Raw genomic sequence first — 14,292 nt, 5'->3', positions numbered from 1 at the left:
CTTATAAACAGCCAGTCTGCACGGGGCGCTAGTTGCAAAGCTTCCGGTTCTGGGGGAAGGCGTGGTTTCCGCGCTCTTTGAAATGTCCGGCCCCGGAGCGTCTGGGTGCTTTAGTTGGAGAGGGTCCCGTTTCCAGTCATTCTTCAGCCTGGTGATTCCCGCGCTCCCCTGAGGAGCATATAAAGTACGTCGGTTCTGCCAGGTAGGAACGCGCTGCTGGACACTCGGCCGTAAGGCGGATTCCGGATCCCCTCCCACTCTGACCCTTCCTTCCAGAAGGGCCGGTTCCCAAGCGGCCCCTTTAGACACATCCCAGCGGTTTCCGACGGCCCTCACGATGAAAACTGCTGTCCGTTGGTGAAGGCAGCCTCTTCTGTGCTCCTCGCCGCTGACATCCTGCGGCGGACCTACCTGTGGAGGCATACCAGGAACCAGACGATGACCCCTTCCAAAAGTTGGGTCCTTGAGGAGAGCTACTAACTTGGGATCCTGGTACACCCTCTACATGCAGTGGTGAAGCTTATCTAACAGTCATTCATAGAATCAGTTTGGGAAGGGGAATTTTCGCTGAACTCTCATAGAGAAACTGTGTTTTAGATAACAAAGTTCTGCACGGTTAAAATTGAACAGAAATTTTTTTGCACAGAAATTAGGATTACCGAAAATACTGAAGAAAGACTACCTCTGATTGGACTCTTCTCAAGGAATTAATAATTCAAGAACTAAGGAAAGAAAAAAGTGATTATATGAAAATACTGAAGTTGATCGTAGCAACTGAAGGCTGATCCTGTGTGGGTAAATGTAAACGCTGAATTCCCACATTCCAGTGTGCGACCTGGGATTAAGGCAGCAATTGAGCAGGGGTAATGTTACTGAGGAGAGGGAACAGATCGCAGGATCTCAGAAGGCCTAACATTAAAGGCAGATCACCCCTCTGTTCTCATAAGTTATATGGGGAGTTTTGAAATGGCTTTCACGGTCTTCAGGGAGTTTACCTTCAGGATAACTCCCATGTATGTTGTGGGCGCATTTGGAACCCATGGCTGTTCCCAAAGTCTCCCTTTCCCATCCTACCCATTTTTAGATATACCCCCTCTTTCAGTAATCCTTCCTAACCAGACTTCTTTAGACTCCTTCCTCTCCTGCCTACTAAGTTACTTGCACCTGAGTTCCATCATTTGTCAAAATTATATATTGTGAATACTTTCCCCAGTTCATGATTTTTTTTTACTCTTAATGGTATTAGATAATTTCATTTAAAAACTTTTTTTTTTTTTTTTTTTTTTTTGAGACAGAGTCTTGCTCTGTCGCCCAGATTGGAGTGCAGTAGTGGCCGATCTCGGCTCACTGCACCCTCTGCCTCCCGGGTTCAAGAGATTCTCATGCCTCAGCCTACCGAGGAGCTGGGACTACAGGTGCCTGCCACCACGCCCGGCTAATTTTTGTATTTTTAGTAGAGACGGGGTTTCACCACGTTGGCCAGGCTGCCCGAACTCCTGACCTCAGGTGATCCACCTGCCTTGGCCTCCCAAAGTGCTGGGATTACAGGCGGGAGCCACCACGCCCGGCCTGAAATTTTGTTTTGATGGTTAGTGCCTTTTGTGTCCTATATAAGAAATCTTTGCCTGCCCTTGTTATGAAGATATTATCCTAGGTTTTCTTCTGCGTTATTTTATCTTTCACATTTAGGTCTATGATTAATTTCACATTAATCTTTGTATATGATAGGAGTTAGACATCAAGATTCTTCTCTTCCATATGAGTGTACAATTGATCCAGCACTATATAAAAATTTTGTTCCCACTGAATTTCAGTGGCAGCTTTGTCATAAATCCGGTGACTGTGTATGTCTGGGTCAATTTTTTGACTCTATTCTGTGCCATGGGTGTGTTTTTCTGTCATTGTGCCAATGTCACACGTCTTGATTTCTATAACTTTAGAGTAGATCTTGATATCTGCTAGTCTTTTTTGCTTTAAGAGGGGCATGGGTATTCTATCACCAATAGATGACAATTGTTAACTTTGTTTTATGCTTCTGAAAGTATAATTTTACTGAATTTTAAATATGTATATTCAACAAAATTTAGATTACACTGCACATTTGTTTAGTAATCTACATATTTTACTTAGGGTGAATATTTTTCCTGTGCTCAAATATTCTTGAGACTTTTTACTTTGAAATAATTTCAAGTTTACAGTACAGTTGCAAAAATATTACAAAATAATGCCCTCATACCCTTAACCCAAAGTCCCCAGTTGTTAATGGTTTACATTTACCTCATCATTCTTTCTCTCTCACTCTCTCACTATGCATATTATTCTTTTGTTTTTCCACCCGATCCGTTTAAGAGCCAATTACAGACATTACCCTAAGTATTTCTGTATTTCCTGAAAACAAGGATATATTCTATGTCACAGCCACAGTACAACCCAGCAAAATCAAGAAATGAATAAATACAATACTACCATGTAACTTACAGTCTCATTCAGCTCATCAACCATTGCATTTGGGTGGAGGCTGATCATCTCTCTGCCATTTTCATAAGTTATGTCATAGATTTTCACATCTGTCACATCAGTCATTTCTCCAAAGAGCCTTAGTTCCTTTTAGTAAGGAATGGTATTTAGAAGCCAAGTCTGGATGCTAGGTGTGTTTATTGCTGCTGAGATGTTATTATTTACAGTCTATCTCAGTGACTAGACCTAGCAAATAAATGAACATTGATATACACACCCATTCATCTATATTTGTATGAAATATATTTAAATATGTGTGCATATAGATGTGTATGTTATATGTATATATGTATAGATCTATGTATATGTGAGCATATATATGTGCACACATATCAAAATATGTATGTATGTATAAAATACGAGTTCACACCAATACCTCAAATTCCAATCCAATACCACATATTTTCCTCTAGTCTTCCTCTTCTCTATAATTTTACCTCCCTTCTGCAACAGTAAGAAACTTGATTCTCATTTTCCACAATATACTTGTATTTTCTCATGTTGAAATTCATGGTACCTGATATGGTTTGGCTCTGTGTCCCCACCCAAATTTCATGTTGAATTGTAATCCTCAATTTTGGAGGAGGGGCCTGGTGGGAGGTGATTGGATCATGGGGCAGATTTCCCCCTTGCTGTTCTCGTGATAGTGAGTTCTCACGAGATCTGGTTGTTTAAAAGTGTGTAGCACTTCCCCCTTTGCCCTCTCTCTCCTGCTCTGCCATGTGAAGATGTGCTTGCTTCCCCCTCACCTTCTGCCATGATTGTATGTTTCCTGTGGCTTCCCCAGCCATGCTTCCTGTATAGCCTGCAGAACTGTGGGTCAATTAAAGCACTTTTCTTTATAAATTACCTGGTCTCAGGTAGTTCTTTATAGCAGTGCAAGAACAGACTAATACAGTACCATAACAATGGAGCCTCCTCTTCAACTTGATTCTTGAGTCCTTTTGACATAACTCTGGAGGTTTTTGATAGCTCCCTGCTATCTAGCATGACAAGAGTTCCTGGCTAATCTTGTACTTCCTGCTCTAGGCATAAAAATTAGCCATTTCTTCAAGAAATTCATATGGTTTTCTGTGGGAAATTGTATATTAAGACAACAATCTGGGCACTAGGGATGCTTATTGCCACTGAGTTGTTTGTTACTTGTAAGCCACATTAGTGGATGGAGCTAGGGGGAGGTCTATATCCATGGAGATAGAAATAGAGAACATTTATACTGCTACTTCAAATTCAAGACTACAGAGGTTGGGTTTGGTTTTGGTTTTTGGTTTTATGGGTTGTTTTTTGTTTTTTTTTTTGAGACAGGGTCTCGCTCTGTTGCCCAGGCTGGAGTGCAGAGGTGCAATCATGACTCACTGCTGCCTCAAACTCCCAGGCTCAAGCTATTCTCCCACCTCAGCCTGCCAAGTAGCTGAGACTACAGTTGTACACCACCATGCCCAGCTAATTTGTGTATTTTCTGTGGAGGCAGGGTTTCACCATGTTGCCCAGGCCGGTCTTGAATTCCTGGACTCAAGCAATCTGCCCGACTCAGCCTCTAAAAGTTAAGACTACAGAATTTTAATTAAATATTTTCTATATTACATCTTTATTTCCTTTCTTCCACACTGAGCATACTAGTTCTCAAGAACATAAGGGACAACAGTATTTGAATATCTATAACTATTCATTTCCTTTATCCCACATCACATACCCAGCTGTCTCAAAATAACAATACTAATGATACTATCACCACCAATATAATTATTGAGACGTTTAAAAACAATGTTTGCATATGCCCTTCTCATTCTATCCCCTCCATTCCTTCTCTCCATTTTAACAGATGTGCTATATATTATCTGAGCCTATACTCATTACTCTAACTTCCTCTTTTTAACTCTCTTAATACTACAAAGAATTCCATGTTTAGGCCAGGTGTGGCAGCTCACGCCTGTAATCCCAGCACTTTGGGAGGCTGAGACAGGCAGATCACCTGAGGTCAGGAGTTTGAGACCAGCCTGGCCAACATAGTGAAACCCTTCTCTACTAAAAATACAAAAATTAGTGGGGGTGTGCTGGCGGGCACTGTAATCTCAGCTACCTGGGAGCTTGAGGCAGGAGAATTGCTTGAACCCAGGAAGTAGAGGTTGCAGTGAGCCGAGATCACGCCATTGCACTCCAGCCTGGGCGACAAGAGCGAAACTCCGTCTCAAAAATAAATAAATAAATAAAATCGGAATTCCATGTTTAATGCTCTCCACTGGTTTTTTGTTGTTGTTGTTGTTTTGTTTTATTTTCTGACACAGAGTCTCACTGTATCACCCAGGCTGAAGTGCATTGGTGCAATCTTGGCTCACTGTATCTCCACCCCCAGGTTCAAGCGATTCTCCTGCCTCAGCCTCCCAAGCAGCTGGGATTACAGGTATGTGCCACAATGCCCGGCTAATTTTTGTATTTTTGGTAGAGACAGAGTTTCACCGTGTTGGCTAGGCTGGTCTCAAACTCTTAGCCTCAAGTGATTCACCCTCCTTGGCCTCCCAAAATGTTGAGATTTCAAGCATGAGCCACTGTGCCCAGCCCACTGGTTTTTATTATTGAACTCATTCTCTAGTGGATTTCCTGGAAGGACTACAGTATTCTCTGTGAATGGTATTCCCTAAGCTTTTGCATATTAATAGCAATTTATTTGTGGCCTTTATGCTTGAAAATCAGTTTGCTAAATATAAAATTGTTGGCTCACATTTTCTTTAAGATATTTCATTTTCATCTGATGACAAAAATCTAATTTTCTTTCCCTTACAAGTTACTTGCTGTTTTCACCAGGTTGCCCAAGTAGTTTTTAAAATTTTTTATTTAATTTCCATTTATTTTACCTGACTACATCTTGGTGCTGTTTGTTTTAGGTCAGTGGTCTCAGTTATGTGGTATTCTCTTCCAAAATGTAATTTACATTTTTTTATTTCAGTAAAGATTGATTTTTGAATTACAGGTTTTAGAATAGTTCCATTCTCTTGCTTTGGTTTGGTTCTTAAGAGGACTCATGTTAGCCGTATGTTATATCTTTGTTGTTTCTCTTCAATATCTGCCACTTTTCTCAAATCTTTTCTCTTTCTTCATTTTTAAAAATATTTTTTAAATGTTCCTCCTTTCTACATTCTACTTAAGGCATCATCTGTTGTATTTATTTCTTCTGTGTTCCTTTTACTTTAGTCTTCATTTTGTATTTATTTTTTATTTTTTATTTTTTGAGACAGAGTTTCGCTCTGTCGCCCAGGCTGAAGTGCAGTGGCGTGATCTCTGCTCACCACAACCTCCACCTCCCAGGTTCAAGTGATTCTCCTGCCTCAGCCTCCCAAGGTGAGATTACAGGTGCCCACCACCATGCCCGGCTAATTTTTATATTTTTTATTTCACAAATATTCAAGTGCCTATTATATGCAAGACATTATGTCAGGAGCTGAGGAAAATGTGAAAATGAAGCATATACAAGAAGCTCAGAATCCTGAAGGGGATATGTACATGCGTAAGTTTTTCCATGAATAATTTTAATACAAGAGAAAATATGAAGTATGCCCTGTTCTGTGCCCCTAAGGTACTCTGTGATCACAGCTCACTGCAGCCTCAACCTCCTAGGCTCAAATGATCCTCCCACCTTGGCCTCCCGAGTAGCTGGGACTGCAGGCACATGTCATCACGCCCAGCTAATTTTTGTATTTTTAGTAGGGACAGGGTTTCACAACGTTGCCCAGGGTGGTTTTGAACTCCTGAGCTCAGCCAATCTGCCCACCTCGGCCTCCCAAAGTGCTAGGATTACAGGCGTGAGCCACTGTGCCCAGCCTGATGCAAAGTTGTTTGTTGTTGTTGTGGTTTGAGACAGGGTCTCACTTTGTCACCCAGGCTGGAGTGGAGTGACATGATTTCGGCTTACTGCAACCTCGACCTCTTATGTTCAAGCTATCCTCCTCCCTCAGCCCCCCAAATAGTTGGGACTATAGGCGCACACCACCATGCTTGGCTAGTATTTGCATTTTTTGTGGAGACGGGGTGTCACCATGTTGCCCAGGCTGGTCTTGAACTTCTGAGCTCAAGTGATCCACCTGCCTCAGCCTCCCAAAATGCTAGGATTACAGGTGTGAGCCACTGTGCCAGGCCTCAAAGTTCTTTTTCATCTTTAGCATCTCTTGCTGTGAGCCTCATGACCTGCCTAGCTGCCCTTCTGATCTTGTAGAAGAGTCTATGAAGCAGACTTGAATCTTACATGAACAGGTACTTCACAAAAAAGGATATCTAAATGTTCATATGGAAATTTACTCATGCTCATTTGTCATAAGAAATACGTAAATTAAAATAAAAATGAAATACTACTACACACCCATCAGAATGACTACAATTAAAAGATCGATAATACCAAGTGTTGGCAAGGATGTGAAGAAACTGGGACTCTCATGGTTCTGGTAGGAGTGTAAATTAGTACAGCTACTTGAGATGTTTGTTTGGCAATATGCACTGAAGCTGAATTTACACTTATCCTATATCCCAGCAATTCTATTCCTAAGTAGGTAGATAACAGAAATGCACACATGTGCTCACAAAAGACATGTGCAAGAATATTCATTGCAGCACCATTCCTGATAGCGCTAAATGGGAAATAACACAAATATTCACCAATAGTAGAATGAATGAATACATTGTGTTATATTCAAACTATGGTGCACTATAATGTAATCAGAGTTATGGAACCACCCCTATTCACAATAACCTGGAAGAATCCCATTAATATCATGTTGAATGAAAGAAGCTAGACACAAAAGGCTATAAATGGGGTCAGGCACCATAGGTCACACCTGTAATCCCAACACTTTGGGAGGCCGAGGTGGGTGGATCGCTTGAGGTCAGGAGTTTGAGACCAGCCTGGCCAACATGGTGAAACCCCATCTCTATTAAAAATACAAAAAAATTAGCCAGGCGTGGTGGCGGATGCCTATAATCCCACCTCATCGGGTGGCTGGGGCAGGAGAATCACTGGAACCCAGGAGGCGGAGGTTGCAGTGAGCCGAGATCGCACCACTGCACTCCAGCCTGGGCAACAGAGTGAGACTCTGTCTCAAAAAACAAACAAAACAACAAAACGCATGGAAAGCCAAATATAATCACAAGCCTGCTTGGAGAGCTGGAATCAGAGCACCACAATGGGAGAGGGGGTCAAGGGAGAATAGGAGTGTGCTTTCAGGACCCTCACAGTAAAGATGGATCTGCCACTAGAACTGCACAGGATGTGACCTTGGCCCAGGGCTCCCTCTCCCCCAGCAGTGTTCAGATGAGCATCACCAATGTCACCTCAGGGACTATCCTGTGTTCAGCCTCTCCAGTGGTAACTCATCCCCTTTCTTGTTTTCTCTTTCTTCAGCTATGCTGGAGGATATTTGTTGGTTGTCTTATCCATTTTACCACATCACTCCCAGAGATCCCTGGCCTCTTTTCAACAGACCATACTTTCCCTTTGGGGATCAATCCATGTAGTTCCTGGGATGTGGCTTCACATAAGCCAAGCCATTCAGCACAGTCTGTCCTCTGAGCCTAGTGATGGGTTCAGCATGTTAGCCACAAATGCTAGGATGCTAAAACTATATTTTTCACTGGGCGTGAATGAGAAAGCACATAGCCATGGGGGCTTTCTGATGACTGTAAGGGGAGCCAGCCTCAGAGTATTCTCACATGGACTAAGGCAGAAGGGAGGGCTGGAAAGAACCTAACTTCTTGATGATTTTGGTAAACTGCTGGATCAAGTAACAACAATCCCTCTGAACTTTTCAGATACTTAAGCCAAGAAATTACTTCTTGTGTATAAACCAGTTTGTACTGGTCTAGCAGACCTAGTTGACTATGCAATATCTATTCTCCTTTATTTATTTATTTATTTATTTATTTATTTATTTTATTTTATTTTATTTTTTTGAGACAGGATTTTGCTGTGTCACCCAGGCTGGAATGCAGTGGTGTAATCACAGCTCACTGCAGCCTTGACCTCCTGGGCTCAAGTCATCCTCCCACCTCAGCCTCTCAAGTAGCTGGAACCACAGGTGCACACCACCATGCCCAACTAATTTTTTTTTTTAAATTTTCTGTAGTAGGCGAGGCACAGTGGCTCATGCCTATAATCCCAGCACTTTGGGAGGCCAAGGCAGGAGGATCACTTGACCCCCAGGAGTTTGAGCCCAGCCTGGGCAACATATCAAGACCCCATCTCTGTAATTAATTAATAAATATATGTTTTGTAGTGATGGCATCTCACTATGTTGCCCAGGCTGGTCTCAACCTCCTGGGCTCAAGAGATCCTCCTACATCGGCCTCCCAAAGTGCTGGAATGACAGATGTGAGTCACCACACTCCCTGGCCTATTCTCCCCTTCTCACAGAACCCCCATTTTATTTAGAGTTTTTAGATATTTATCTCCCCACATTCCTCCAGAGCTAAGGATGTCAATGTGGCCAATAAGGTGCACGTGAAAGTCACTGGGTGGTACTTTTGGAAAAGCAATTGATTACCTGATTCAAAAAGAAGAAGAAGCCAGTCTCAACTGGCCTGTGCATTCTGCCTTCCCCTACTCACTTCTTCCTACCTGCAAACCAGAAGAGTTACAGCCACCTTGTGATCGTGAAGCCAAAAGACACACACTAAGGAGGGCTGAAGAAGATAAAAAGAGCCAGATTCTTTGAGCTGCTGTGAGAGTCCTGGACTGCCTATCCCAGTCTCCTCATAACATAAAAAAAGTAAATCCCTTTCTTGTTAAGCCTTTGCTTTGCTGGGTTTGTTAAGTGCAGCCAAGTGCATTCCTATCAAATAGAGAATTAGGTCCACTGAAGTGGGGTGCTGCACATAATATCATCTGAAACATGGACTTCGTTGAGTGGTAGAGACGGAGCTTTTGGCAGTGGGGGCACAGATACTGCCGACGGGAATGCTGACAACCCTGCTATGCTGTGGGAAAACATTTAGTCAATCTGCTATTTTATGAGAGACACCCCACATACCAACCAAGTCTGTAGTGATAGGATAAATGGCTAGAATTATTCAGAATGTTGGCACATGCTGGTGACTTCATTCCACTTTCGATGAATTCTTGAAGGAGACCAGTGAACTTGAGTTATCCAGGCTGAAGGAAAAAAGGAAGGCAGTGCTAATTCACTAAGTAGTACTTCTGCCTATGGCCTGCAAATCTACTTTGAAGGAGCATTTCATAATTTGGAGAATTGCAGGGCTGAAAAAGACAATTGCTCTGGGCCAGGCATAGTGGCTCATGCCTGTATTCCTAGCACTTTGGGAGGCTGAGGTGGGCAGATCGCTTGAGCCCAGGAGTTTGAGACCAACCTGGGCAACATAGCAAGACCCCATCTCTACAAAACATACAAAAACTTAGCCTGGTGTGGTAGCATGTGCCTGTAGTCTTAACTACTTGGGAGGCTGAGGCAAGAAGATCACCTGAGCCTAGGAAGGTTGAGGCTGCAGTGAGCCATGATCATACCACTGCACTCTAGCCGGGGCAACAGAGCCAAACAAGACCCTGTTTCAAAAAAAAGATAATGGCTCTGTTCTCCATATAGGAGTGGTGGCTGCCAAGCAATATAGTAGAAGAAAGTAAGACTGGTTGGTATCTTGGACCTTTCCTAAGCACCTTCCTGTAAGAACTCATCACTCAACAGAGGAAGTGGAGTCCGCAAAGTGGTTTCTTCCCACTAGAATCTTTTGTTTCAAATTGTCTCAAGTCAATAATCATTAAGTTAAAGGCTAGAGGGACAGGCAGGACACAAAGGCCAGTAGCTAACAAAGGAAGGTTTTCAGGCCTAAAAGACTATGGTTCTGTATAGGAGATTTGGCTATGGCGACTCAAACATAGGATCAACCAGAGGCAAATACACTGAGAGCCTACAACAATTTTTAAGGAATCATATCATCAAAAATGAAAATTTAAAAACCTGGCCAGCAAAAGCATATAATTTTTCAATCCCAGGCTCCTGAACTCACACAACAGAAAGCATATTCTCCCCAAAGTTCACTTCAGATATGGTTAAAGAGGGTAATGAACAAGAAGCCGTCTCAAAAGAAGATGGAACTTGGACCACAGAGTACAATAGAGAAGGGAATTCCTCCTAGAGAGTAGGTTGACTGAACAAGGAAATTACTCCCTGCCTGGAAGGGAGTCCTGGCCACTCCTGTCCAGCAGGATCTGACATTTGTTATAGATCCAATATTTGCAATAGCTTTGACATGCTTAAAACAGAGAGAGTCTCTCCTTTATTCACATTCTTACTTGTCCTACATTGAAGTTTTATTCTGTTGCTTCTCCATTATTGCATATGAGACATGCTGGGGGAAGATAACTTGCCTTTTAGCTTACAGATTACTGGGCTCTGAAGATTCACATCAAGACTAAATGGAGAAAGCTGTATATCGGCTGGAGATTCTGGGTTTTGAGATGGATGTAGGCTCTGGGTGAGACTTTGGCACTGTCTCCCTTAGAAAGGGAGTATATTCTGTGCATGTGAGGATGGATAGCCAAGGGTGGGCTACGGCAGTCACTGCTTTCCTTCTACCCAATGGCCAGTCTCCTTTTCTTCTTGACTAGTACAACCCTGAATTTGATGGAGGAAGCAATGTGTATTTGTCCATTTTTCATGCTGCTGATAAGGGCAATGCTGCTGAGACTGGGCAATTTACAAGTGAAAGAGGTTTATTGGACTTACAGTTCTACATGGCTGGGGACACCTCACCAACATGGCAGAAGGTGAAAGGCACATCTCACATGGCAGCAGACAAGAGAAGGGAATGAGAGCCAAGCAAAACAGGTTTCCCCTTATCAAACCATCAGATCTCGTGAGACTTATTCACCACCACAAGAACAGTATGGGGGAAACCACCCCCATGATTCAATTATCCCCCACTGGGTGCCTCCCACAACATGTGGGAATTTTGGGAGTACAATTCAAGATGAGATTTGGGTGGGGACACAGCCACACCGTATCACAATGTGTCCAGCTAAAACATTACAATTCCCTACCTCCCTTGCAACTGGGGATGACCGCGGCCTCTCTGGCCAGCAAAACGCTGCCAAGGTTATCTGGAAAAGTTTTGTCTTCCAGTTGTAGGTGCTACTCCATCTCTCCTTTGCACCCCTTTGCCAGAACCAGATGGAAACGAATTTTCAGAAAAGACTGATGAGCATGAGAAATGGTTAATATGTGCCTAACCTTGTTTAAACAAAGTGAGTGAAGTAAGGACAAATTTATAAATATGTGAAAAGACTACTTTTTCCTCTTAGTTTCTTTAAAATGCATGCAGCCATTTAAAAATAAGTAGAAGCTTTCTTTTTTTATGCTCTGGAACATTTTAAGTAGCTGTGAAGGTTTGGTAAATTCTCCTGTGAATCCATCTGGGCCTTGTGACTTGTTAAAGAGCAATTCGTTAATTTGTTTAAATGTTCTGTATTTACCAGGGTCAATTTGGGTAAGTAATATTTTTGTAGAAAATTATTTATTTAACTTAGGTTTTCAAAGGCTTTTGTCTAGACTTGAGAAAAGTAGTATCTTAGGATTTGTAAATTGTCTTCTGTTTCAGTGGTTGTCCTCTGTCATTTCTTATCTTGCACACTGATGCCTTTTTCCTTTTGTTCTTTTTTTAAAAGAATTATGAATACATAATAGTCATACATATTTATGGAGTGCATGTGATATTTTCATAAAAGCATACAATATGTAATGTTCAAATCTGGGTAACTGGGATATCCTTCACCTCAAATACCATCTCTTTTTGTTGGGAACATATCCTTTTGTTCTTGATTAGGTTAGCTAGCAGTTCGTCTACTTGACTGATTTGTTTTCTCTAAGAAACAGCAGTTCAGTTAATTTATGTTTTTTTAGATTTTTTTTTGAAACAATCCATTTTTTATTCAAATAGAATAATATTTAACAATCAAGGTCATATGACTTAAAATCTTCTGAGCTGGGTTTAGGATTCAGATAGATAGTTTATTGTCAGTTGACATTAAAACAATGTTCTTTGCCAGGCACAGTGGCTCATGCCTGTAATTCCAGCACTTTGGGAGGCTGAGGCAGGTCAATCACCTGATGTCAGGAGTTCGAGACCAGCCTGGCCATCATAGCAAAACCCCGTCTCTACTAAAAATGCAAAAATTAGCTGGGCATGGTGGTGGGCATCTGTAATCCCAGCTACTTAGGAGGCTGAGGCAAGAGACTCGCTTGAACCTGGGAGGCAGAGGTTGCAGTGAGCTGAGATGGCACCATTGCACTCCAGCCTGCACAACAAGAGCAAAACTCCGTCTCGAAAAAAAAAAAAGAAAAAAATTAATTGCATCAAAGTTATACAAACAGGTTTTTTTAGTTTTAAAATCAAATTTATGGCCAGACACAGTGGCTCACACCTGTAATCCCGGCACTTTGGGAGGTCGAGGCGGGTGGATCACCTGAGGTCAGGAGTTCGAGACCAGGCTGGCAACATGGTGAAACCTCGTCTCTACTAAAAATACAAAAATTAGCTAGGCGTAGTGGCGCACACCTGTAGTCCCAGCTCCTGGGGAGGCTGAGGCACAAGAATCACTAAGCCCAGGCAGAGGAGGTTGCAGTGAGCTGAGATCATGATACTGCACTCCAGCCTGGGTGACAGAGTGAGACCCTTTCTCAAAAAAAAAAAAAATTTATTTAGGCCTAATTTCCATACAATAAAATTATTTTAACTGTACAATATGATGACTTTTGACATATATACACAATAGTATAAGTACCACCACAATCAAGATTCAATTATAACTCATGCCTCTTTTTCAGCACTCTTCATCCCCAATTTCAGCAGCTGGTAACTTTAAGGTTTTGCCTTTTCCAGAATGTCACATAAATGGAATCATACAGTATGTAGCCCTTTGAGTCTGTTTTCTCTCACTCAGCATAATGATTATGATATTTGTCCATGTTGATGTGGGCATCAATTTATAAAAACATTAATGCAAACATTCAATAGGGCTTCTTTCCCATTTTCCCAAGATTTCATCTCTCTCTCTGCTATGGACACAGATGGCTTCACTCCATCCTGTATTCTCCGGACCATGGTAGAATTCCAGACTCTCGCAGGAAGTAGAGCCTCGAGTGGTGGCCTATAATTACAGTTACTAAGAAGGCTGAGGCAGGAGGATCCTTTGAGTCCAGCAGTTTGAGGCCAGCCTGGACACCACAGCAAGACTACCAATAAATAAATAAATAAATGGAACATGTTTCCCTGTCATGGTCATTTTCATCCATTCCTTTGGTAGAAGCATCAGATTCCTTCAAGCAAGGGTTTATGTTGGGGTCTCTCAATCTCTGCATTAGCACAGGCATCCAGTCTTCTTATGGAGGGGGACGGGGAGGTGGAATGGAGAAACGAGAGAGGCGAATCAGAGACCTCACTGCCTCCTGCCCATTGGTGCTGTCCGTGGACGGCTGGCACAGGGGAGCACCCCATGCTTCTGCCTTCAATGGTGCAGAGAGGGGCAGAGGACGAGGAAACGCAGGAAACTAGGAGTGGGGCAGGCAGACATGCTTCAAAGGCTGGAGCCAAGGAGGGTGCAGGGAGAGTTGGGAGTTCCTGGACCAGGCAGGGGTCACCTCTCCACAGCCAAAATAGCTCTACCAGTGCCCATGCCATCTCCAGCTCCAAACACCATTTTTTATGTTTCCTAACTCATTAATTTCTTTCTTTTTTTTGGAGATGGAGTCTCACTGTGTTGCCCAGCCTGTAGTACAGTGGCGC

The 14,292-nt window shown here is 42.5% G+C and overlaps 1 protein-coding gene and 1 long non-coding RNA gene across 5 annotated transcripts; one reads left to right on the top strand and one right to left on the bottom strand.

Annotated features, from left to right (window-relative positions):
- The first annotated feature begins 55 nt into the window (after nucleotides 1-55).
- LOC116481927 (uncharacterized) lies at nucleotides 56-13,765 on the top strand. 4 transcript variants are annotated; one of them, XR_009209835.1, is made up of 5 exons: nucleotides 56-202; nucleotides 4,803-4,918; nucleotides 5,751-5,853; nucleotides 6,672-6,762; nucleotides 13,548-13,765. It is a non-coding gene; the product is annotated as an uncharacterized LOC116481927 (long non-coding RNA). The 4 variants fall into 4 exon arrangements; XR_004251662.2 differs by having other exon boundaries at nucleotides 56-791; XR_009209837.1 differs by having other exon boundaries at nucleotides 56-795; nucleotides 4,823-4,918.
- A 6-nt stretch (nucleotides 13,766-13,771) lies between these two features.
- Nucleotides 13,772-13,880, bottom strand: LOC116481923 (uncharacterized; the record flags this gene model as incomplete). Its single annotated transcript, XM_032174986.1, is given in 2 exon segments — nucleotides 13,772-13,829; nucleotides 13,831-13,880. Coding segments are annotated over 2 exon segments (108 nt in total), but the record flags the coding sequence as incomplete, so codon positions are not given.
- Between the last annotated feature and the right edge of the window lie 412 nt (nucleotides 13,881-14,292).

The sequence above is a fragment of the Hylobates moloch genome, unplaced genomic scaffold (genome assembly GCF_009828535.3).
Source record: "Hylobates moloch isolate HMO894 unplaced genomic scaffold, HMol_V3 SCAFFOLD_14, whole genome shotgun sequence".
In the NCBI taxonomy this organism is placed as follows: Eukaryota; Metazoa; Chordata; class Mammalia; order Primates; family Hylobatidae; genus Hylobates; species Hylobates moloch.
Note: the sequence above shows the minus strand (reverse complement) of the source record. Positions and strands in the feature narration are given on the sequence as shown.